Source organism: Anthonomus grandis, chromosome 14 (assembly GCF_022605725.1).
Source record: "Anthonomus grandis grandis chromosome 14, icAntGran1.3, whole genome shotgun sequence".
In the NCBI taxonomy this organism is placed as follows: Eukaryota; Metazoa; Arthropoda; class Insecta; order Coleoptera; family Curculionidae; genus Anthonomus; species Anthonomus grandis.
Window position 1 is genome coordinate 23,011,533 of NC_065559.1, and position 25,628 is coordinate 23,037,160.

Consider the following 25,628-nt stretch of genomic DNA (forward strand, 5'->3'; position numbering starts at 1 on the left):
CTATGAAAAATAACGGAATTTTATATGACATCAGAAGCTTGATAGTCCGGTAGTCTCGAGGAGATAATTTTGATTTTTTACCGCCACCTATATGTCAAAGAATAGAGGCTTTCTCAGTGTAAGGTTATATTAAATTATTGACAGAATATATGTCAAAAACTGTAATAAAGTTAACTTCTACATTTTAAAGTTAACTGCGACATGTGGCGTTATTTTACAAGTTAACTTTAAGTTATCTGTCAAAATAGTTTTATAATACCGGCCCTTAGAATGAATCTATTTATAAAACCTCAATGCACTTTAGAGTGTTCGAGGCGAGATACCTAGTCTGTAAATCCGTCCTTTTTTCTTCATTTATTTATTTGTTGTCTATATAGGGATAGAAACAGGTAAAGTAACCCAAAATTAGCATTCGCAAAATAGACGCAACTTTTGCCTACTTCTACAAAATTAGATAAATCATAAAAGTAAATTAGTAATTAAGTTGATTAATAAACAAAATACTTAATCGATTATAAACATTTTAACAAATACAATTTTTTGTAAAGATTTTCATTATTTCATAGTGCGTCAACGTACAAAAAAATAATCCTGAGAGTAATTGATTTAAAGTATTAACAAATAAAACACTTTTGAGTTTGTATATTTATATTTTCTTACGAACTCCAGCTTTGGGAATAAATTTCAGTTTTAGTGGTCCGTTGGGAGTATACATCGGATGAACGTGATAATCAAGCTTTTTATAATGGTATTCCAATTTGTAGCTTCGAATTATCTAAAAAAATCATTTTAAATAATTTGAGGAACTAAATTGTTTCTAACGTACTTTTGCGATAAGAGTTTGAATCTCCAATTCTGCATATCTTTTTCCCAAACACATTCTCTTCCCAAACCCAAAAGGAAGGGAACTAAAGGGATGATGTTCTTTTGATAGAGTGCACTGTTTCAGCCATCTTTCTGGAATGAATTCTCGACTGCGTCTGAAGTACTCGTCTTGGTTACTAATTACAAAATGTTGGAAAATAATTTGAGTCTAAAAAATAGTAAACTATTAAAATATATTGACACTAAATGTGGAATGTTTTACTTACCCCTTTTGGAACATGGTATCCGCCAACTAAGCAGTCAGTCGAAAGTTGCCTTCCATTTCCAATTACTACCGGAAACATTCTAAAAATATTTGTATATAAGAATCTTTTTTAAATGTGTATTTATAAAAAACTAGGAAGTTAGAATAGACCATTGCTATGATATTTTAATTCCACATGTATCTCCAATGTAACCAGCACAGATTAGATTATCTATTGGGGAACCCCATACATATAGAACCATACAATTGAAATTCCTCTGTTGGGGAAATTAAATACTCGGGGGTACTAAGTTAATTGGACTCTCCCAAGGTGGTACACCATAATCTATCAGAGAAGTGCTACCAACCACTAGGTAAGCAGCTTTGGCCTGGGCAAGAAACACAACACAACAAATTGCAGATCCTAATATCTGACAGCCAGGCATTCTTCAAAGTACTTGCTAACCTAATGTATCGAAGCTGGTACAGTACTGCCTACTAGAACTAAAGCTGAGAAAGCATAAGAATGTGAATCTAGTGAACAACTATAGGTCGTCGTGTGTAAAACTGTTCGACAGATAAACTGCGCTTGTGAGGCACAATGTCGCGGAAGTTAACGAATATTTGGAAAGGACCTACTATACCCAACAAAACTAAATTCTACAAAACGACGTTAACAATCCTGTTCTCACCGGATTGTTGATTCTAGCGAATTCATTGCCAACTAATGTGGTAACCATTTTATAACCAAATTAATATTTTTTAACTCATTTTCAGCTGTTCCATTGGCACTACGGTGAGTATGGCCTTCAGTTGACAGCTCTAGGATTTCTGTTTTAGATATGGAAGCGACTGCAAAGATAGTCCAAAGCCGCCATGGATGCTTTTTAGACGCTCCAGACTTTTCCGTTAGGCAGCACACAACCAGAACTATGGAAAGTAGTCTAGCATTGATGTGATTGATCTTATTTACTACTTGACTCTTATTTACTGAATGAGTCCTCTGAATGTTCCTGCGGAGGAAAGCGTGTAGAATTCGCTCGTCAGCAAAAGAATACTTGGCTTAAGTTCTTTAAGGCTCCTCCATATATGCGGAGTTGTAGTCGATGATATAAGGCACCGGGGCATGGCTTGCGGATAAAGTGCTAGCTGCTGTTTTGGGCATTTCGAATTGTTGGGTAGACGCATCGTCAAATCGTGCAAGATTGTCACCTGTATTTCTAATGTTGCAATCAAATCTGTTAATTTGGATTGTAGGTCGCCACTTTTGCCTTCATTGCCACCATTTACCACTCTGCATTTCTGGAGGTAGGACCTGTTATGTCCAACCTGTCCTGTGGCGTCTTATTTTTAGTATTAAGAAATCAGGCTGGTTACAGGTGCCGCTTCATGTTTCTTCTCCATATCAAGTTAACTGTGAAGTATGCACTGCTAAAGACCGCAACTACGAATTTTCAATAGAGACCTAATTTTAAATAACACTTCTTACATAATCTTTTGTCCTTAAATAAACTTTATGAATTTACAATTATTTTAAGGATCTTAATTTAAAAATTGTTAATAATAAAGTAAAATAAAGCTCATTTTTATTTTAGCAAAAATACATACATAAATAGAATATCAACTTCTTACCTCATAGTCTCTTTAATGCAAGCTTTTAAGTAACTCATTTCATCAAGTTTATCCATGGTCAATTTTGTATCCGGACTTGGCAGCATTTTGTCAATTTCTTCGTGCAAAATTTGTTGCTTGTCCGGGTTTATTGATAACTGATAGAGAATTGATGCAACGGCATTAGATGTCTAAAAATAGATAATAATTCCTTTATAATAGCTTATTTTATACTCCAGGTATTGCCAAACTTCCAAAGATAAAAAGAGCATATCTATCGAAGAAAAGATACAGAATCAAGTGAAATAGAATTAGCAGATAACGTGCATATACCGTACTAGGAAAAGAAAGCTTCAACGGCTACGAAACAAACTCAACTTATTTTGGCATTAGGTAGAATTGTATACGATTATTATTCGGCTTTACGCTTCATTCAAAATTCTACTTAAAACAACAAAGATTCGTAGATTTTATACAATTATAGTGCAGTGGGCAGCAGAAGGCTGTTATGCACATAGGCCTCCTGATGGTCTTGTCATACCTCACCGAGGGTAACCAGAGACCAATAGCCTTGGATAAAAAAGAATGAGGCTCTCTGGTCTGAAGGACTTAAGGACTACAATGTAAGTGTTACACAAGAATTTGAAACTATCGCGCGTGAGAGCACTCCGAGTTATCCGGATGCCGGATAGTGTCGAAATGGCGCCTTAAATGCCAGTGTCCGGTTAAGAGACCCATCATTAGCTGAATTTCACATCTTTTTAGGCGCAGTAGATTTCTGGTAAGGCAGACAGAGAGCCCGTCTATGCGTGCCTTAGCCTGTCTCATACAAGGTGCTTTAGTCCATCTTCGGAGGTCCACTTGTCCAGCAGACTCTTCATTGACCCAGCTGCTACGCATTTCCGATTATGGGTTCAGGTTCCACTGGCTGTTTCTCAAATCCTAGTCTAGCAAGCGAGCTCGCTTACTCGTTTTTAGTATGGTCTGAGCACCCAGGCACCCAGATAAGCTGAACCCTGCGGCCCATTTTTATTAGTTCCTCCATGACCTTTATGCACTCCAGTACGAGCTTGGAGCTCACCTTTTTGGAATAGCCTTAACGGCACCCTTCTGTCAGAGCAGATTGATACGACTGTGTTGCGGTGCCCGCAGTTTAAGATTTTCTGTCTGCATTTCTACATAGCAAAAACGTTAGCTTGGAAGACCCCACCACAGAGCCCTGCACCAGTACTATTGTTCATTCAATCTGTATACCAGTTGCTTCCCTTATTTCATCATATAGACGAATTGAAATATTGCCACTTCTCTCTGCCTACGATGTGGGTCACAAAAACCCTTGTAATCTATACTCTCATGTGTCATATAGTGTTGTCACTATTCATCAGAAGGCTCCCGCAGGGCAATAGCGCGCAGGTGGCATTATAATTCTAATGAGTGCGTGATCGAACCAGGAGAGCTTACAATCTAATGTAATTCCCATAAATCGAACTATCCTGGAATATTGCAACTGCACTGGATTACCTGGAAGTCATCAGCGTAGGCCAGTGTGTATAGGCCGGCTTTGTTTAAATATTCGATCAAGCTGTCGACCTCTAGGCACCACAGGGTTGGAGTAATACTCCTCCCTGCGAGCAGTCTCTAGTTGCCATCGTTTGGATAACCTCGCTGTTGAGCTGCGCAGATTCATAACCATTGTCCTCCTCAGCAGAAAAATGGTGAGACTTGTTGGTCTCTACGATTTGAGGTCTGTGCGTAATCGCTTTTTCCTGATTTCGGGATAAAGTTCAATTTTCATATGACGCCATAACACTTTGACTTTAGTTCTACGCAACGCAATAAATTAAGCTTCAGGTCATCTTGAAAAATTAAAATTCTAAGAGCTACCAAACTCACGCTCATAGAGACCATCGTTCAAAGCTAGCTCTTCTACGCATCTCTTACTAGAGTGGGGGTCCGCAGAGTCCCACCTACTCCATGGCATGTTGATAATAATAAGACTTTCAGAGACCTCTACTGGACACCATTCAGAGAGCATCTCAAGAATTAGGCCCAGAAGAAGGACACTCACTACTAGACTACGATCTTCATCCACCCTGAAACCAGCAGACGAGTCATCCACCGCCGATCCAGATTCCAACTCCTCTAAACGATTAATGGAAAACTCTTTAAAAGTTATGATTGGAGGTAAATCGAATGATTTCTTTATTTTTCATCTGGTTTGGATATTGGAATATACTATTAGAATTTCATGGGAATTTGCTAAGATGGAAAAACATTTGTCTCGTAAATGTGCGATTGTATAAGTTCCATTGTATATGGCTGGGCTGTAGCACAGATTTATTAAAAATTTGGTATTACTAAGATTTATTAATTTATTCTAAAAGTATAAGCTGTAATTTTTTAATTAAATTTAAGCTTTGGATGACTGAGTATTTGCCCCTGTAACACTTACCACGATTTTAGCATTGCCTATCAAGTTAATATATAAAATTTATTTGTGTTTTCCTTTAATTAAAGTCACACAGTTTACAAGTTTCTGATTAAGATCATTAGAACTAAGGACGAAATTCTTTAATACAATCTTGAATAACACTTCTACTGAATTCTAACCAAATTTGTATAATCCGATTAATCGTTAAAACTAACGTTTTCCGATATTTCGATACTCGAAGCACTGAATTGAATTTTCGATCTAGTTCCAAACTATCCTGCCGACTGCGCCATTTAACTTTTTTAACTCCGAAAACATCTGTTAAATATATTATATTATTAATTGCTTTAGCAAATTCAATTTACTGACATGACTGATTTTAGTTTGTTTTGTTAGAAAAAAAAATCACTTCTATGGTTCTACCGAACAGCTTGTCACTTCCTAGATGTAAGGTTTTTTTTTTCTTTTATTACTGCTGTTGATCAGATACATCGAAATCTATGTAACAAATTGCATCCCTAAAAATCAATGCCAAGTGAACTTACCGTATCAACTCCCACTAAAAATAAATCCAAGGCAAGAATGCTTGCAAGCTTTATATTTCCTTCCTTTTTTAGTACTTTTTGCATCACAGACAATTGATTGTGGTTGATTTCTAAATCCAGCTTCTCCATTGATATTTGTATATACTTTAGACATATCCTGAAATATTACACCAAGTTATATAAAAATAATATGACCATTCGAACTTTTAATGTAGATGGGAGCAATCAACAAGAGCAAAAGCCTCAACAAGTTCTTTAGGAAATGTATGGTTCTAAACGCTCTGGTAAAAACAGCTTGAAAAATCTGTGTCACATGAAAGCAGTTTCTCATAAGCTCTATTTTAAATTTTATAAAAGATATTAATTCTCCTAAACGGGAAAATTATTTTTCTATACCGTCATTCGCCACCAAGTCAACTAATCACGGTCATATTGTACCAAAACCGTAAACAGATTCCGTTCAACAGCTGCGCAGGCGCGACGTAATATTTACGTTGGCAGCACTGAAGTGGTAAAGCAACCACATGTATGTACAGTATTTCCCTCAGGATAAACTTTACTCGCGGTTTTTATGAAAAAGCAGTTAAGATATGAAGATTATTTTATATGGGGTGAGCTCTAAGAGCCTTGGTTACTTAGCTCAATTAATTTATGCGGTATAACCTAACTTTTTGTTATTATTGGGGTGAACAGAAACACGCTATTTCTATTACAACGTGGCAAGCAAAACGAACTAATTCCATTGAATTAGAGTTAGACGCTTCCGCGAAGAAGGTCAAATCTCTGTAATCAGTCAATATGTATATTCATTCAGCTACTGATAATTTGTTCCAATTGGGAATACTCATTTGGCTAATTTTGGCTATCTAGATAGTCAAGGTAGAATAATACGAAAAATCAGAGGTAATTTCTCTGTTATTAACAATTACTTTGATAACTTAGCTGTTGAAATACAAGAAATTATGATGAAATCAACCCAACGGACAATCCGGGTAGAAAAAAGTGATATAAAAAAAGCTGTTGCTATCCAAAACGTATTTGCAATACATGGATAAATTATAAGTATTGAAGATAATAACATTGGAGCCACGTTTCTTAGAAATCGTTCTACCAAGCAAAATTCCGGATTTATTCAAGCAATTTCATTTAATTTAACCAAGTAATAAAGGTTCAAAGCGTCGTATGTTTAAAAATACTACCTAAATACTTAATTTAATAATTAACTTACTCCCGAATGCAATCCAAGGCCTCAATATAGGCACGGAACGTTGGCGTATTAAACACTCTCCAAAACGGTATCTTTAATTCCAAAATTGGGACATTTATAAAAAATGTGTTAATAGCATCGATGAGCTTTTGAGTATCTTCTGGGGGAGTTTTTTCTAAGCAGCCCATTCTTATGTCTAAAGCTATTCTTGCCAAAGCTAAAAAGCATTTTACTAATTTGATAATATTTTAAAAACAAATATGATGATGTGCTTATATCTTATAGTTAAGTAAGTATTGAGAGAACTAGAGAAAATTCTGCAAGTACAGATGATAAATCATTATGAGGTATTAGCAAGCAGCTCTAATATTAATGACAAGTTGGTAATTGAAGACCACATAAGTCTTACTGGTAAATCCAATTCTCAATTGAGTAACATTTAACTTCGGCAATCTATACTCAGCTGAGTTATCACACGTGATACAAATCGCCCTTCAAGGTGCATTTCAGATTTATCAAGTACCACCATCAATAGCCTTAAGGAAGCAGTCAGTGATTATTGGTAGAGCTACCGAAAACTTTTCATTTTCAGCACGTGAGAGAAGGTAATGGATAAGAAACAGGTAGTCGGACTGACATTGTCTTTGTTTTCGTCTGGCTTACACGGTTTAAAGACTTTACACTTGATAACGGTCGGAGTCGTCGGAGATACTTACCGAGCGAAACGTCGTGTTGTACGAAAACAAAGACAATGTCAGTCCGACTACCTGTTTCTACATTATCATTGTCTACCACTTTCAAAAACAAGGTAATGAATGTATCTTGGAAAATTTAACCCTGATACGACTTAATAATAGTTATTAGATTATATGGAAAAGCAACTAGTTGGTAAGTGTATCGAATGTTAAATATCTCTCAATTTTTGCTTTGAAATGTTGCTCAAAATGGTTTTCAATCTTGTATAAAAAAAAGAAAGGCATTAAAGAATCTCTTAAAGGAATTACAGAGGTTGGCGATACCTCTGATCCGTAGCAGCCAACAATGTCTCATTATTTTACCAGAGGTATACTTAGATGTTAGAGGTGTAACCAAGCCAAGCCAAGAATTATAGTATACATGCTTTTCCTAAGATTTGGTTAGACCGTAATATCCTTAACAGATTCTGTAATCCTTAAAAATTAAAAAAAAACGTAGCGGCGGAGTGCTCCTTGCTGTTCAAAAACATCATAAATCATAGACTAGATACTTGTGACTTATCTATTGAAGAAATTTGTGTTTGGCATTTAAGAGGAATGCAAAATCTTATGGTTTTCCTATGATGACCCCTTTCCCCTTCTAATGACTGGCTTCCACCCATGCCGTTTCCACAGTATCTATTTCGGCCAGCATATTCAACTACAGTAAGTACTCTCCCTGCAAGTAGGCTCTGCTAGTATATAAACTTCCACCACATAAGAGTACCAGTTATATCACCCACATTCTAAAGCCGTCTGTGGAATACCAGATGGTCCTGGACTAATACAAGCCTGATAGAGCCCTTTCACTCCTTTCTGCCCTGCTATATGACCTACAAAGCCCATTTAGTCTTTTATCACGTATATGTAATCGCGGCCTGTGACCGATTTTGCCATGGCTAGCCTGTAGCTCACTACATGTAGCTTATACACAGTCCTTATGGCCTACAATTAGATTTGTCGCTCTTGGAATAAGGTCCAGAGGTCCAACAGTTTAACAGTCTCAAAGACTCTAGTCAATCCAGTGAGTTGATTCATCTTCGAGAGAAAAACGCCAGGTGCTACAAAATTTAGTGTGACACCTACAAATCGTACTATCCTGAAGTATATAATACACACTAACCTGGGGATTGCAAATAGGGGCAATAATCTAACATTTTACAACGTCGTTAGGGAAGAGCTTAATTTGATTCTTCAACTAGCAAATCTGTTAATACGATCAGTGACTGGAGGGTCTCTGATGGTGTAAACAATCTACAGACACATGATCTACTCTTGAAGTAAGGGGATCGATCATGTCAATCACTCTATAAAAACCCCAGTGCAACAAATTGGTTGAAACACCCGCAAAATCTGCAGTTTAGAATCACTAGGAATACATTTTCCATTACATCACCTGAGGAAATGATGCATCAGTAGATAAACTAACAGATACGATAATTTCCTCATTTCGAGACAACTGCCCTGTCAAGATAAAATCCTGCATGAAGAGGGTACCTTGGTGGAACAGACATCTTGAGAAACTGCGCAGGAAAGCAAGATTGGAATTCAATAGAGTCAAAAGAACTGGAAATTGGAAAGGATACAGGAAAGCCCGAATCACCTATAACAGGAAGTTAAGTCCAAAAGGAAATCATAGAGGTGTTTCATTCTGTGAGGATGTTAAGGACGTCCCAGCTATAGCCAGGCTGCACAAAGCCCTTTTGAAAGAGGGCACCAATCCGATAGGCTCACTGAAGTAGGCGAATGGCATCTACACAGATATTTCTAGTGGAACATTAGAGCTTTTTCTTAAAACTCATTTTCCTAATTGCAGGTTTGGAACTCTAGATCACAATGATACTCAAGCAGCCTGACAACATGTTCAGCGAAGGGCGACGAGGTATTCAGGAGGATGTGCGAGAGAGTGGGGTGTGGGATGACCTTTGAGAGAGTGAAAAAGGGCTGTGTGAGACTATGCTCTATCGGGAGAAGGTCAACATCTTCCGATCAAGAGGTACTATTTACCTTCTATGGTCTGATCAGGCTCCTAAACTCACAGAAAGCACAAGACCATCGGTTATGCGAATGATATTTCCATAATATTCCTGGGAAACCACGCAGGGACGTTTGTAGAACGGATTCAAGATGCCCTGATCACGACATGTAAATGGTGCACTTTAGAAAGGCTATCTATAAACCCAGCGAAGACGGCCATTGTACCATTTAAAAGGAAAAGGGTGATAAACGTCCTTAGTCTCTCGATGAGCGGCATCGAGATCGTTCCCAGGGAGAGGGTAAAATATTTGGATCATGTCTTAAATAGAAAGCTCATGTGGGAATCACAGTTCGAATCAGTACTAAAAAACACCACAATCTTTGGACGGCAAGACAAATACTTGGTAAGTCCTGGGGTCTAAACGGGGTCTAATCAGGGTCCGAACAGAAGACTGTCATATCGAGACTGTGCAGGCTACAGGCATTACAAGGATCATGAAATCAGCACCAACGCTGTGCATGGAGGGTCTTTTAAACCTAACATCGCTCAGTATGGCTGTACAAGAGAAGGTAGCCACGAGGACAATCTCCATCTAGAGGAAAGAAAAACGTAAGGCGGGCAACTTTACTGGTCATCTGTCAACCCTGAGGGGAAACTGGGATATACTTGATTTGTCTCAGGCAGGCAACTATTTACCTAGTGCATGGTAAACTGTTTCGATAGCAAATACAGAGTACTCTTTCCTACAAGGGAAGAATGGTGCGCAAATTACAGGATGGATCGCAAATGTGGTACATGGTTGGATCAAAAATGCTCCAAGCAGTAATAGTAGTGCCTAGAGCACACAAATCCATAACACTGAGCAAAGATACAATAATTTTCCAGGCGGAACTATACGCGACATTGGAGACTGTCGAAATCCTATGCGAAAGCAGGGGAATACGGGTTAAGATATTCTTGGATAGCCAATCATTCCTTAGGGCCTTGATCGGCTGCACATATAGGTCCAGATTACTACTGGAATGCAACAGCAGGCTTAATGTCACCTCTAGTCTGGGTACTAGGACATGAGGGGCAAACCGTGAATGAGATGGCGGGCATCTACGCAAAAGAAGAGCTGAGGGTAACTTTAATGGACCCACCATATCTTATGGGCTCAACAAAGGTCTCCTTAGAGGAGAGATAGCTAAATGGACATCGTCCAGGATGATGCGACATTGATATGACACAGATGGGCTGGTTCACTCCAAAAAGTTCCTGAGCTTCGACGCTGGGAGGGCAGATCTAGCTCTACGACTGGACAAGAAAAGCATAAAGACGCTGGTAAGGACGCTCAAAGGCCACTACACCTGCAACGGCCACTTATACAAAATGGGCTTATCCGACATTGAAATTTGCAGATTCTGCGGTGAGGAAGATGAGTCGATATAATACGTGATTGCAAATTGTAGAGCACTAGGCCACAGGAGATAGGAATTTATATAATTATACGCTGAGTGAAGACGATCTGCTGATGCTACCACTGAAAGAGCTGATGCTTTTCGCTGAAAAGCTTCTGCTTTCTTGTTCGCGAACATATTGAATAGATAGGGACGGGGGAGGCACTGACTGGGTCAAACTCCTTGTGAAAAGTAGGAGATCTAATTTTTTCAAGTTAGAGAGGCCGCGCCGGTCCGGTATATGCATTGTATTCGTCCTGGGCGGATATAGGCATTATAGTGGCTTTCTTTTCAGGGCAAAGACCTACCGCAGCTCTAGAGTGTAGGCCTGCGTGTACAAAAGCCTGCCCTACTTAAATCAACATTTACTACATCTACTAGACACCATAGAGGCGGATACATAGCGCTGTAAGAGCAAAACCTTTATCCATTTGTCCAGACAGGCTTCTGAGCGCCTACTTTCCAGTGCTCGGCAGGTTACTACGAAAGTAGTGTTGTCAAGAAATGTTGGCCAAGCAGTAGGCCCACCAACTTTTCCTCAGGTACCAACTTTTCCTTATATTCCGCCTTATTGTGGTAAAATTGTCTATGACGTCATATTTTTGTGTTTATAAGTTGGTATTACCGTCACTCTTAAAATATAATAAAAATCATCAAAATTTTATGTTAAAGTTAGGTTTTAGCATTTGATAACACTTTTACGATTTAAAATATTTGAATTTCCCGCCTTTCTCTGAAAAATTTTTTATGAAAATTTTGTATTTGGCAACTTAGATAAGTCGGTATTATTGTAGCCTCTGAAATGACATAAATGTCATTGAATCTTTATGCCTTGACTTAATGTGGTGAAATTACTTATGACGTCACATTTTATGTTTGGCATTTTCATGTAGATATTATTATCACACCTGAAATATCATTTTCTTCGAATGTTTATGCATAAACATTGACGGCTTTGACACTTATTGACACTTTTTCGATTTGAACTATTAATATTTCCATCTATATTATCGTAAAAGCACATTGACATTGTTGATACATAGAATAATACTTCTGTTGTTATTTGCTAAATGTCATTAATGTCATTTATTTGACAGTTGACAAAGGAGAAGCATTAAGGTGTTTTCATAAGTAACGTTTTTGAAAAGGGTCATTTTTTTACTTTGTAACCGTGACGTCACATTGAAACTATAAGCTGTGACATGCATGAAACATTGTTTCTTTGACATGACATGTTTTCATTCTCAATTCAACCAGAATTATCCCTATCAAAAGACAACCCAAAACGTTTTCAAACCGTTCCGGACAATTTTCTATTGACCGCAGCCAGATACTCACTGAGTCAACTCAGCTTGGACACAATGGACGAATGGGACGTGACCCTTCCAATAAAAGACGACATTCAAAACGTAGTCACCATCGACTTCTATTGGAAGAAAAAACTGATTTTTTACGCCAATATTGGTAGAAATGTCAGTATGTACAATTTTTCTGACGTCTGAGTGATTGCTAGTAACTTAACTCTGGTGACTTACAGTCACCAGAGGGACTGAGCATCGATTGGTTGGCGGATAACATTTATTGGACTAACACTGGGAGGAAAATGATCGAGGTCGCTAAGTAAATAGACTTAAGAATGCAAAGATATATCGATATTTTGATTGAGATGTCTTCAGAAGATTCCTGAGAAGAAGGGAGATTTCAGGAACGTCTTTTGTTCTTACAGTTCAAGACTTGATTTTTCTTTTAAGGTCATAAACTAATAATATGAAATGGTTTGGACCACATATAAGCAATAAATTTGTAATAATCCTGCTTACTACAAGAACCGGAACTGCGGCAAACCTAAAAATACTTTTGTGCTCGAATTTAATCATAAATTGCTATTAAGATTCAATTTTTACTTACATTCTAAAGACCATTTATGAATTTCATTAAGAAAATTCTCAGGCATTTCAGATTTTTGATCTCGAAGATCTTCTAGTCTAGAAATTAAAGAAAATTAAGATAGACAACTATATTTAAACTTACCCAATTTTACCTTTCTACAAATTCATCAGCTGTCTCTGAAATTACTTCACCGTATATCCTGGCTGATCTTGGCTGAAGCATAATTTGATTAACTTTCGATCTAAATTTTTGCCAATTTTCTCCATGTCTAAAATCAAATGATATAATTAGAAAACTTGAAAATAAATAATAATTTATTTATTTCGACGATTACAATAGTTAAAAAAAGACTGAATAAGAATGAAAATAACAAGCAGAGATTAGACATTAGATACTGGCAAGATCGGTCTTTATAAATGTTCAGGATCAACCATAAGATCTGAAAAGATGAGGGAAGGATAACTAGACTTAAGGATACTTCTTATACCGTCTGTAAATAATTTTAAAAGTAAAGGAGCACGGTGCAAACGTTAAGATACCCCAATCTGATTAGAAAAAAGGTTGCTAATGTAGATAAAGCCGTTAAAAAGCATTCGAACTATCTCAATACGAGTTCACCAAATCCAAGGCATCTTAGCATTACTAGAAGGCCATGTTTTACATGGTTTAAACCTTCCGATCACCAGTTAGCTCTACAGGGAAGTTCAGTCTCGGTAGTATCAGTATCGGAGGATGGTGCACAGGTGATATCACATGGGTGTTCATCTACACCTGGATAGCTTGAAATTACCTGTATGTATGAGGACAACGTGAACTGGTTGATGAGGGCAGCAAAATCATAATAAGCTCTCCTCAAAAGCAATACTTTTACTAACTTTGTGAGCCCTTTGAATGCCTAAGGGAAAATAATTAGAGGCAAAGTAACCAAAAGATTTTTTTCAACAAGGTGCTTCCAGGAATTACCAATTGAATATTATTTACTTGTCTTTTTACAGAGAGTCAAATAGCAGACAACTCAATTGGAGTAACTTTGAAGCAAATGCAACCATGGTAGAGTTAAAATATTTTATGGGACAATGGTACTGCAACAACCCCAGCAATGTAAGATTTAACTAAAGAGAAGTAAAAAGATCTTAGTACAGGTGGCTCTACGAGATCCAAAAGCATTTTCAATGAATAACAACTAAAAGATAACTGTACACCAAGTTCTTGTCGAAAGTAAGTTAAATATTAATCATTTGTTCTAGTACCCCCAACACTACTTCCATGCCAAACAATTATCAGCAAAAAAGTTTTTCTATGCATCCTGTAATACCTCTATAGAAGGCAGGAAAAATTTCATGTTTCACTTTTACTCATGGTCTTGTAAACTACATTGTTGGTTATGAATATTAAATAAGAACTTATTTTGATGCGGTTCGATAGAAGTAATTTTATTGCAATACAAACTAATTATTATACTAATCATTTCTACATTGTTTTCATAATAATATGTCGTCAATATTAATGCAGAACATTTACCGGTGAGACCTTGGTTATTTAATAGTGTCTATAAATATTGTGTATTAACATAAACTTGTTTGGATAAGTGACGTCTTCGATAAATTGGTGCAAAGAACTTAAATAGCTCGAATATTCTACTTTTTTTTACAATAACTTACACAGCTATAACTCCTCCAATATCTCCAAAAAAGTCTTTTCTTAGAACGTGCTTGTAGTAATTTAAACTTGGCATAGAAGGTCTTAATGGCATTGCGTCTTCCCTTCTGAAAATATTTTCAATCTCATCGGGATCGAACAAAAATAGCATATCTGGCCTCCCCAACAGTCCTTCCATTTTAACAATTTTTCCATATTTGTGGTAAAGCTTAAGTGATACCTTGTCGATGTGCTGAATTTGAAAATCGCCTAAAATAATTTAAAGAAAAACGAATTTTAAAAATATAACTTAACCAAAACATTTTTATTATAAAATTAAGGAAAAAACTTGATAAAGATGAATACTTTTACAGTGGGAAGAGCTCCAACAATATTTCACAATCATTTTTCACCTGATTGAGAAAATTTATTTGGGGCTTAACTGTGTGTATCACGGAATACTGCTGCGTAAACTAAAAGTGTATTGCTTTAGATGTTGTACCTTCGCTTTTTGCTTTCGGATGGCTCGTTGTCCTTAAACCCCTGGGAGGGATGTAGTGGCATCATGTAGTAAGTCTATCAATCGTTTTTTCAGGATTCTCTCTCTTAGGTATGGTGTATTGCATCTTGCAAACTCTCTCCTATCAAATTTCCATTTGGTCTATCCGTCGCGACGGTGAACGTCCTCTTGGCCTTCGCCCACTAACTTTATATTATCAGCTTCTCCATTGCCACTGATCTCCTCGCCATGTGTAAGTGAAAAGTCTGGTTTTGATTCGTAGTTGCCTCAGAATTGATTCGTAAGTGCGGTACGCTGTCCATGCAATTCAAAGTATTCTTCTCTAATACCAACTAGAGCGTCAATTCTGTCACGGTCTGTCGTTTTCATGATAAGAGTTTTTGATGATTTGATTTTCGTGATTTTCATGATGAGAGTTCGTATAAGCCTTAGCTTGGTGTTAATTATTGTAATGAAAGTGTCCTTTCAGATGCGAGTGAGTTTCGCTGTTGAGTTTCGTGCCATGACGATACGCCTAGGGATTTCAGTTTCGCAATTTCCGGTGTTAGTGACCGCAGCTCGAAGATTCGAAAGTGATTGACCACTTAATAACCGGCGACATTTGTAATTTCAGGGCTGTTGGTATTATTATATGAACATGGTTAACAATCGTTACTTTAGTATTTGAATTATTGATTTCCAGTCCCTACAGCCTGCTGCGTCTGCATTATATTAATGAGTTCATTATCACGTTTTGCTATTATTGAGGTATCATTCGCGTACCGTACGTTGTTAATTTTTCTGCCGCCAACAGCGATGCCACCTTTCCACTCTTAAAGAATCTCCCTAACAATCTATTCACTATATGATGTCTCTAAAAGGTCTGTACAAAATCCTAGGACATATTCCTGAGGTCAAAATAAGCCGATTTAAAGCAACTTACCTTAGTCCAAAGTTGCTTTGTTTCTTAGTTATAGGGTGTTAAATTTAAAAAATAAAAATCGATTTTATTTAATTTTTTTTACATTTTGCGACATACTTTGAATTGGTACGTAGGGGTTTTTTGGTATGAGAAACTTGAAATGAGTATCTGTTTATTGTAGCCGATAGAGAGCGCTCCATACTGCACTGTTGATGGTATAAAATGGCGATAACAAAGTAATTTTAATTATTATAAAGTCTTAACAATTGTTCAAAATGACCTCCCATGAATACACATATTAACACGGCGTAAAAAGTTAAAAAGTACTCTTCTAAGTTCTTCAGTATGTTGGCTGCATTTTCAATCCTTGCCCATAACTCTTCTTCTGTATTAATTGCTCTAGAGTACATCACAATTTTTAAAGACCCTCACGAAAAATATTCTAATGGAGTCAATTTCGAAGTTTAGACTTTCTTGGACAGTCTAGCGGATAGTACTGCTCCACACAACTCTAATCTGGGAAGAGTGATTACCTTTAGGGGAGCTACCTTGGTTTTAGAGCACAACAAATGAACACTAGTTTGTCCATCTTGATTAATGGAGCGAACATAAATTGAAACACCATAAGCTGCTTCACTGGCATCCGAAAAACAATGAATTTCGATGAATTTTGGATTGGAACTGACTCGTCCCAACTAAGTTTTTCCAACCAGTTTCTGAAGTAGGATTTTTGCTGATACCACACAAGGGCTCAAAAGTCCAAGTGGATCAAAAATTTGACTTACACAGGAAAGGATGACGCGTTTAGTAACCCAAGTTTCATGAAGTTTTAGACTTATATTATACTTTAAAGACCAAGCCAAGCCCAGAGTTTTTGATGAATCACTTGTACCAATTTCGATAACGTTGTCCGTAATAGAAGCCTTTGAAGTCATGTTTTTAACGATTATGGAAGCATTTGAATGCCACTTTCTAAGTTCGAAACATCCCGACCTTAAAATGTGCATAAGTTCTAAACCAATTCGAGATGCTTTCTCGACAAAATCACTGCTGAACAAAAGATCATCCACGTAGAAATCCTCTTTTATAATTGTGGACGCATCAGGGTTAGATTTCTCATGGTCAAGTGCGAGCTGATATAAACTTCGAATCGCAAGGAATGCAGCGCTACTCGTACCATAAGTGACAGTTTGCAATTCGTATGTTTCAATTAGATCTGATGGATTATTTCGCCATAAAATCCTTTGCAATGATCTTTGTTCAGGCTTTACTAAAACTTGCCGATACATCTTTGCTATGTCTGCGGCAACCATATAGTTATGCGTTCTAAACCTAAGCAGAATTGATAGCAAATCATTCTGTATTGTCGGCCCAACCATTTGAATATCATTTAATGCAATGCCGGTGGTCGTTTTTGAACTACAATCGAATACAACCCTTAAACGTGTAGTTAAACTATCTTGCTTGAATACGCCATGATGAGGCATGTAATAAGAAATTTGAGTGGTATTATCTTCGGTTGTAATTTTTCGCATATCGTCGCTTCTCGAGAATAATAACACAATCCAAAAACACACTTTTTTCAGGAGAGCACTTTAAAGTTTTTCTTACTATAAAATTTGGAATATGTAAGAGATCAAATAATTTATGTAAAAATTATTTTGTTGGGTGATATAATTTAGTTTTAACATTAATTTTGTAACTTTTTATTAGTGAGCATGGTGGCCAGTTAACCGAAGCGTCATTTCCTCTTCCAATCCATCTATTTGGATATTGTTGATGTAAATAATTTCGAATATTTAAAGTGAAATGCGGTGAAGCACCATCATGCCTAAACCACATATCTTGCCGAAGTTGTAATGGCAATTTTTCTAATAAATCTGGCGGGGTATTTTGTAAATGTTCTGAATAATTCACACCAGTTAGCCTTGGTGGTAAAATTACAGGACCGATTATAAAATTGCCAATGATTCCTACCCATACATTGACCCTAAACTTATGTTAAAAATGAGTTACTTTAATGGCATTTGGATTCTCATCAGCGTAAACATGTTCATTATGAAAATTAGTTACACCACTTCTCGTAAAGCATGCTTCATCTGTAAACAAAATTTGCTTAGCAGAATTTAAATTTTCTTGTCTGTTTTCGTTGACAAATTGACAGAAGCCCAAATGTTGTTCAAAATTCGTAGATAAAAGGTCTTGTACATTTTGGATATTGGCCTCCTTCCAGTGGGAAGTCCAGTGTTTCTAAGGGTTTTTTGAAAGATTATTCGTTTAGAAGCACTAATTCGTTTGATCTTTGCTTTAGATATTGGTTTACTCAATTTGATCTTAAAATTTGGCCAGAGTAAATTATGGTCGGATTTATACATAACGCTTGGGTTTGTTTTGATGTTGCAGAAGGAGGTTCTTCATCTTTTGTCGGCGAGGGTATAGCAGATATGGGTTTTATATATTCCATTGGGAAATTCTATGTGTACAGACGTCGTGGGTTGTGTTTGAATATGGTGTTCATTATAGAAAGTTTATTATCAATAGTAAATTGTGTTAATCTGTTCCCTTCCCTAGATCTCGTAAATGGCCGTCCGATGTTGTTATCTCTACTTTTGAGCTTAAATTTTCCAGTACTATCACGATATATTTAAACTTAAAAGAGGCCATAGAATTTTCTACGATGTTATAGAAATCTTCTATCTCTTGGTCGTTTGGTCAATGGTACCATGTGTATTTGAATGAGGTGTAACTTATATGGTTTGGTATTTTGAGAGGAGATCATTAATCTTTCGTTGATTGATCTATAGGCTTCAACGTATTGGGAAAGTTTTCTGTTGACAGAAAGGCAACACCATTTCGGCAATTGGCAAAATGTTCCAGTTTATCTATGAGAGACTGCAGATTTCTATATTGAGGTGCACAAGTTTTCTTTCTATTATGTGCAGTTTCCCGGACTGAAGCAGTCCCCTTACATTCGTGTGTTCCGATATTTCTATCAATCCATACTGGCACCGATCGCTACTCTCGGATCGCTGGGCATACAACTTTCGATTCTTCCTCGATGCATGATGTGCTCTTGGGATAATAATCAGGTGAATTTTCCTTACCTTAGTGATCCTATACCGTTGCTCCTAAGACTTATCCGCCTTTGGAGTTTGCATTTCCTGGGCCAAAGGACCGATGCCCGGTTGCCCTTATTCCATCCCTAGAGGTCTGGGTTACCACTACCGTACCGTAGTCACTCTGCTCCGCTTTGTTTGCCGTTGTGGTTTTTGTCTGTGATCCTAGACAAAGGGGCCAGAAGGCTTCGGAGACTACGGAGAATAGCGGTTGATTCACTTCCTCAGTTAGAACTATTCTCAAGAACTTCTTAAGAAACTCCTACACGCTACCTATTAACGCTTCTTAACAATGCTCGCTTGTTAAGAACATATATTGAAGGACAGCTCCTTAGAAGTTCTAAAGGTCTCTGCAGGTGTTCCTCAAGTTTCTTATTTAATCTTGGTCAGTCTTCGTGTCAACTCTTCCCTGCCTAATGTTAGGAACTAAGGACATTGTCTCGACCTTAAAGTGACCTTGAAAATTAACTGCATGGTTAAATTCACTTGCACTTATTTTTTTAAGAACTAACGACCTCGTCTTGACCTTTTGTTATTTTTAAGAATATTAAACTTTAATGTACAAAAGTAGAACTTTCTTCTTTAATATTATGTTGCATAAACTAGACATTACAATATGCTCAGCGTTTAAAAAAGACTATAGAACAACTAAACTACTTACGTTTCAAAAACTAATAGATTTTTTAAAATATTATGGCAATGCTTCAGACTCATTACAGTTGGTAGGTCCCATTAATACGCAAGCGTCAAAACAATGAGGTTCTATAAAAAGTACTATTTTTATTCTTATGGCATTTTTGCATGAGAATACCAAGGAAAAACAGATACGTCTTCTATGTTCGGGTCTTCTTATTTCGTGCCGATGCAAATCTTTTTTGGCAAAATCTATCACTAAAGGACTTTCCTTTCTAAAATAAATTAGACTGCGTAAACTGTCTTCGTTCTCCTGATGAATGATAGAAAAAAGGGTTATTCTTCGACACGATTCAAAATATACAAGTTTCCTTAAGGCAATCAAAACGAAACACTAAAAATGACTTTCTATCAGCCTCGCAGTAATAATGCTTCTTTAGGATCTTGCCCTATTTATCTGCAACTTCTGCATTAAACCATTTCATAGGGCACAATTTAACTTTGTATAAATTCATTGCAGTCTGCCCTGATATGCTCTACTTGGGATACTGCACCATGTAACACAATTTTGCGTTTCATAGAGAGGAGAAAGCAAAAATCCGGGTACAAGTGGAATTCAGCGCCATTCATGTCTCTGCATAACGGATTGAGAGACTGTCTTGAGCCTTCAGTCGACCTGGTGGTGCTATTCGAGGCAATGAGGACTACGCATAGGCTACATGTCCTTATTGAACTACGGGCTGGTGAGAGTACAGGCTTTTACCTATAACTAGAGGTTTAAGAGGGCTGGCAGCCCTCCAATGGGCCTACGATGCTAAATAAGGGGACCATCTGGTATACGTACGGCTACAGAATAAACAATAAAGCTGGTGCAGGCCTCTGTTCTGCAATCCCTGGTAAGAGCATACTCGCTGAGGGAGCTTGCTTCTGTCTACTAGGCTAACTAAAGAACTACAAGTTTTTTTTTGTTGAAATGCAGACAGAATCGTGAACTGTGGACACAGCAACATGGTCAAATCAATCTTCTTGGACAGCAGGTCTATCATTAAGGCATTATTTCTGTAGTAAGGAGAGTGCATAGAGGTCCTGGAGTAACTGGTATAGTTGGGCTGCAGGGTTTAGCTTGTCTGGGTGCCTAACATCCAGACCATACTGGAAATGAGGAACCAGACTCCTTTGCTAGATTAAGAATCCTCGAAACGGCTGCTGGAGCCTGAACCCATCATCAGTATAGCTAAATGCAACTGCTAGCACCAATGAAGAGTCTGCTGAACAAGTGCACCCTACGAAAATGGTCGAAACCTCCTCGTATGAGACAGGCTAAGGCGCATGTAAACGAGCTCTCTGGCTACCTCACCGGAAATTTAATGCGTTTAAAAAGACGCGAAATTCCGCTAGTGACGGATTTCTTAATCGGACACTGGCATTTAAGATTATATTTTTACACCACTATAGGTATTGCGGATTAACCATTGGTGTTGGAAGGAGGCCGAAGTCACAGATCACATTATCGAGAATTGCCCATCACTCACGTGCGCTAAGTTCAAATTCCTGAGTAACACCTACAATGTTCCGAGCGACTTGAAGTTATTTAAACCAAAGAACCTGATTGGTTTTTCAAGGCTATTAGACTCTAATAACCGTCGGTGGGATATGGCAACTGCCAAAAGCTTAGAGCATTGATCGCTAATCAAAATACAGGCAATATCAGTGTGCCAAAGCATCACGTAGACATTTTTCCATGTCAAATGAGGGTCTTAATAATATTTCGTCTTCAATTAGTTATGGCAGTAATAAAAGAGATTTATTTTTTGACTTTGAGGCAGTACTTTCTAAAGTATGTTCGTAGCAACCAAAAGTGGCTTTTGACTTCTCTATTACCAAAAATCAATGGTTCACCCCTCGCAAACACTAAATTTCATAATCCAGGTTCCTTTGACCAAGTGCTGAATTTGTACCTTATTTATTTCATCCTCGTAGAATAGTCGTACTAGTAAATGGCATAAAAAAGGTTTTAGACGTATTGCTCCGTTCTTCTTAATTTTACTTCTATAAATATTAACTTTGAAGTATGGGTGCATGATGCCGTGCGCATGTGTACACAGCCGAAATAGTAATCAACCGAAAACTCGCCTGAGTATTGTACCTAAAGTTGATAATTCGGCAATTAACTTTAACTTTGCCCTTAGCTCTGTTAAAATTATTAGAATATGTAAATTTAATCTTCGAACACAAATTTTGAAAAACCAATTTGGAATCCTTTCAATCAATCATCAAATATCAAAGAATAAGACGAGATTATCAATATGCTCGGACAGCAGAGCTGCCATTAAGGCAATCACGGCCGCAAAGGTAAGCTCCAAGCTTGTACTAGAGTGCATAAAAGTCCTGAAAAAAAGGTCCAGCTCGTCTGGATACCTGGCCACGCAGGCCATGCAGGTAATGAGGAAGCGGACTCTCTTGCCAGACTGGGATCCGCGAATGTGCCGATGGGTCCGTAACCCATAGTTGGTATCGCCAAATGCGTTGCGGTCGCGTCAATGAAGGGTCTGCTCGACAAGTGGACCCACCGAAGATGGACTGAGTCCCCTGGTATGAGACAGGCCAAAGCGCACATAGGTGGGCCCTCTGCCTGTCTCACCAAAAATCTACTACGCCTAAAAAGACGCGAAATTTGGCTAGTGACAGGTCTTTTAACCGGTCACTGGCACTTAAGAAGCCATCTCCATACTATCGGTATTGCGGACAACCCGGAATACCGATGGTGCTGTGAGGAGGATGAAACCGTTGACCATGTAGTCGGGGAGTGCCCAGCACTCACGCGCGCCAAGTTCAAATGCTTGGGTAACACTTTCAGTGTACCGAGTGACTTTAAGTCCTTCAGACCAGAGAACTTTATCGGTTTCTTTAAGGCCGTTGGGCTCTGGTAACCCCCGGTGGGGCATGACGGGTCCATTAGGAGACCTATATGCATAACTGCCTTGGCAGCCCACTGTTTCGACAATTCAAGACGAGATACTATGACTGAGAGTAAGAGTTTAGAACTCTAAGAGCAGCAAGTGACAGACCAGTTATGAACACTCAAACAACAAAAAGAAATAGAACTCTGTTGCCTAACAAACTAAGAAAAAAGAAATTTCGGAAAACCATAACATTTCATTTTAAAAATAAGCAATAAGTGAATGACAGAGTCAAATGCCTTTGGGACGTCAGTATAGATAGAGTCGATCTAATTCCATCTCCGATAGCCTCGACAATATAATTATGATACAGTGCTAGATTAGCAGAAGATTTACACTGTCTAAACATGGGTTGGATCAGAAAATTTAGATAATGCCAGGGTTATTAAGCTATAATGCATAAATTTTAAGAGAATATATAGCAGCATTATCAGGAAAACTATAGAGTGAAGAACTTTAGCAAGGATAAACTAAATAATTGGTATGTCAACAGAAGTACTTACGAAGACATTAATTTTTATGAAATTCTTGATATATATGTGACTTACGTTGTTCCATTGATAGGAAAACATCTGTTCCCAAGTAGTTCTCTCCGACGTAAAAAAAGCTAACATTGCAGACAAAAGGTGCCCAATTTTTTATGTACAGGATCGAACTCTTAACAATTACAAACATTTTCGATTCAAGTTGAATGTAACGGACTATTTGATTGTTATTTTTCTGCCTATACTCGTATTTGGAGTATTGACATAGGAAAATATCTTCGCAACGTCTATGTTAATAGTCATGATCGAGCATTCTCGTATGATTCATTAACGGACGATAATCTTGATACAAGCATAATATATTCAGTAATAACAAGAGAAAATGTATACAATGGGATAGTTAAACTTAGTTTGGGATCTGGTAATCTGCCCGATTATTTTTTAAGGTGGCCTATGTTGTTCAAATTTTTAAGTATAGGAAAAGAGAAAATGTAGACACCTACCGTGGTGTGTGTTATCAGTCCTCAATTCCTAAACTGTTGGATTCATTGGTTAGTAAATAGTTGAACTGGTTATGTAGGGGTTTGATATCAAATGAACCACATGGTTTCTGTCAACACTTACTAATCTGGTGAGTTACCAGTCAGATGTTGTGCGAATCATGGACTTGCGTGGTCAGGTTTACTCGCTCTACACTCATTTTTTTCTAAAGCTCTTTGATCTCTGCTTTTGCAAAGCTGTAGAGGATGAGTTTTCATCGTCAGCTGATACTACCAAAAACTCCTTAACTGGTCATGTACATTGTGCAAAGATCGGTGGTAAATTCTCTGAAACTATTCATGTCACACCAAATGTTCCTCAGAGAGGGCATTGTTGGCTTTACTTTTTAATCTATTTAGAAATGATAATGTTCATTGCTCGAGAATAAAAAGTGTCTAAAATTTGATGATGATATAGAGTTTTGGTGTTCTCAATCGTAGCGGGATCTAATCCGTTTATGTATGTGTTGTAAACATAATAAGATAAAACTAAACGATAAAAAATCCGTGTTTGTTAGTTTTATAGCCAATACGACTTATGAGTGTTTATTTTTTTGTTTTTTTACTATTATTAACTAGCATAGCAAGTGTGTATTGTTATATATAAAAATGTTTTTCAGTTTTTTTACAATCCTGTTATTTTTAGTACAAATGTTTCTTTAAAATTATAAGTAACTAAATGGATTGGTGGTTATTAAAATACTTGCCAATATAGGGTATAAACCTCCAAGAATTTCCTAATAAGGGTAACGGCTTAGGTCCTGGAATACTTTTGTATGGTTTTGCACCTTTACTAATATCCGTGTCGTCTGTAAATTCACTCACATCACTTGTTACAACACTTTTAAAGTTATTAGAACTGTGCAAATATTTTCTACTTAGAGCAGTATTATAGTATTTGAATTGAAATAATTTGACAGTTCTCATTTTGTATACTTTTCACCTTTTACCAGTAACAAAAAACACCAGATATACAATAATCAGCAACAGACAAACAACATTGTGTGATATTTAGTTTTTTATTGTGCCATGGCGGTAACATTCAAGGATTACAAAGGCCATTACCACATTGCCGTTCCCCACCAAGAAGCATACAACAAGCGCACCATGTATACTGACGCTTTTTCATGCAATAATTATTCTCATTAACATTTAAAATATTTTTTTTTGCCATTGACTTGTTTTTCTTAAGAGTGCCACGAGATTTATACATTCAGGTATGATTTAAAATACAAGGTGTTATTTAATGTAATGTAAATATTTGAGCGGGATGAGATGGCTAGAAGTATAGACAAAGAAGAATAGATAGTATTTTATTCGGGGACATCAGATGGAAAGCTGGAATATGAAGTTGCAAGACATATTGGTTGATGTGTGTCTAATTTTATGCCAATGTCCGACAGAGCAATGCTATTTTGAGTAAAAGATTATCCTGTAAAATCATCCTCATAGAAATCATCCTGACAAATTGGGAGTGGGGCTGAAACAGCTTTTATTGGACCGTTGAGATTACAGAATACAACGAATCAGTAGTATTAAACATGGAATACTATATACAGTGCATCCCAAAAGTTATGTCTAAATTCATTTAAAATTCAGGGGTGTGTTCGAAAAAAAACGCTGGGACCCGTCGATTTTTATTTCAAGTTGCGCATTTTTATACGTGAAGTTTGTCTATACAGGGTTGGTCAAAAATAAATTACGACCATCAACTTCATTTTTTCAAATGAAAGTACCTTTTTTATTTCATTTTTGAATTTCGCGTGGAATTCTACGTGTCTCATAATATTAATAGAAATTCTGTGCATGGTTGGGTTGGGTTGGGTTGGGTTGGGGCAAATTTATACATAGCGAAATCTATAGTTCACCGAATAGTTAAAAAGCACAAATATCACCCCTACAAAGTTATTCCTGTGCAAGAGTTATTTGATG

The 25,628-nt window shown here is 37.2% G+C and overlaps 1 protein-coding gene across 2 annotated transcripts in view; it reads right to left on the bottom strand.

Annotated features, from left to right (window-relative positions):
- Nucleotides 1–630: 630 nt before the first annotated feature.
- The window catches only part of LOC126744521 (probable cytochrome P450 49a1), a 38,830-nt gene continuing 13,832 nt past the window's right edge, over nt 631–25,628 (bottom strand). Inside the window, exons 1-10 of one of the 2 annotated variants that reach the window (XM_050451958.1) lie at nt 24,404–24,793; nt 14,566–14,812; nt 13,056–13,172; nt 12,923–12,999; nt 6,885–7,080; nt 5,657–5,813; nt 2,702–2,871; nt 1,092–1,170; nt 827–1,033; nt 631–775 (exon numbers count right to left, since the gene is read on the bottom strand). In XM_050451958.1, the coding sequence (XP_050307915.1) occupies nt 647–775; nt 827–1,033; nt 1,092–1,170; nt 2,702–2,871; nt 5,657–5,813; nt 6,885–7,080; nt 12,923–12,999; nt 13,056–13,172; nt 14,566–14,812; nt 24,404–24,623 (1,599 nt within the window). In that variant the 5' untranslated portion in view covers nt 24,624–24,793 and the 3' untranslated portion in view covers nt 631–646. Of the gene's footprint in view, nt 776–826; nt 1,034–1,091; nt 1,171–2,701; nt 2,872–5,656; nt 5,814–6,884; nt 7,081–12,922; nt 13,000–13,055; nt 13,173–14,565; nt 14,813–24,403; nt 24,794–25,628 lie in introns of those variants that run through there. The other variant, XM_050451959.1, reaches the window with a different exon arrangement.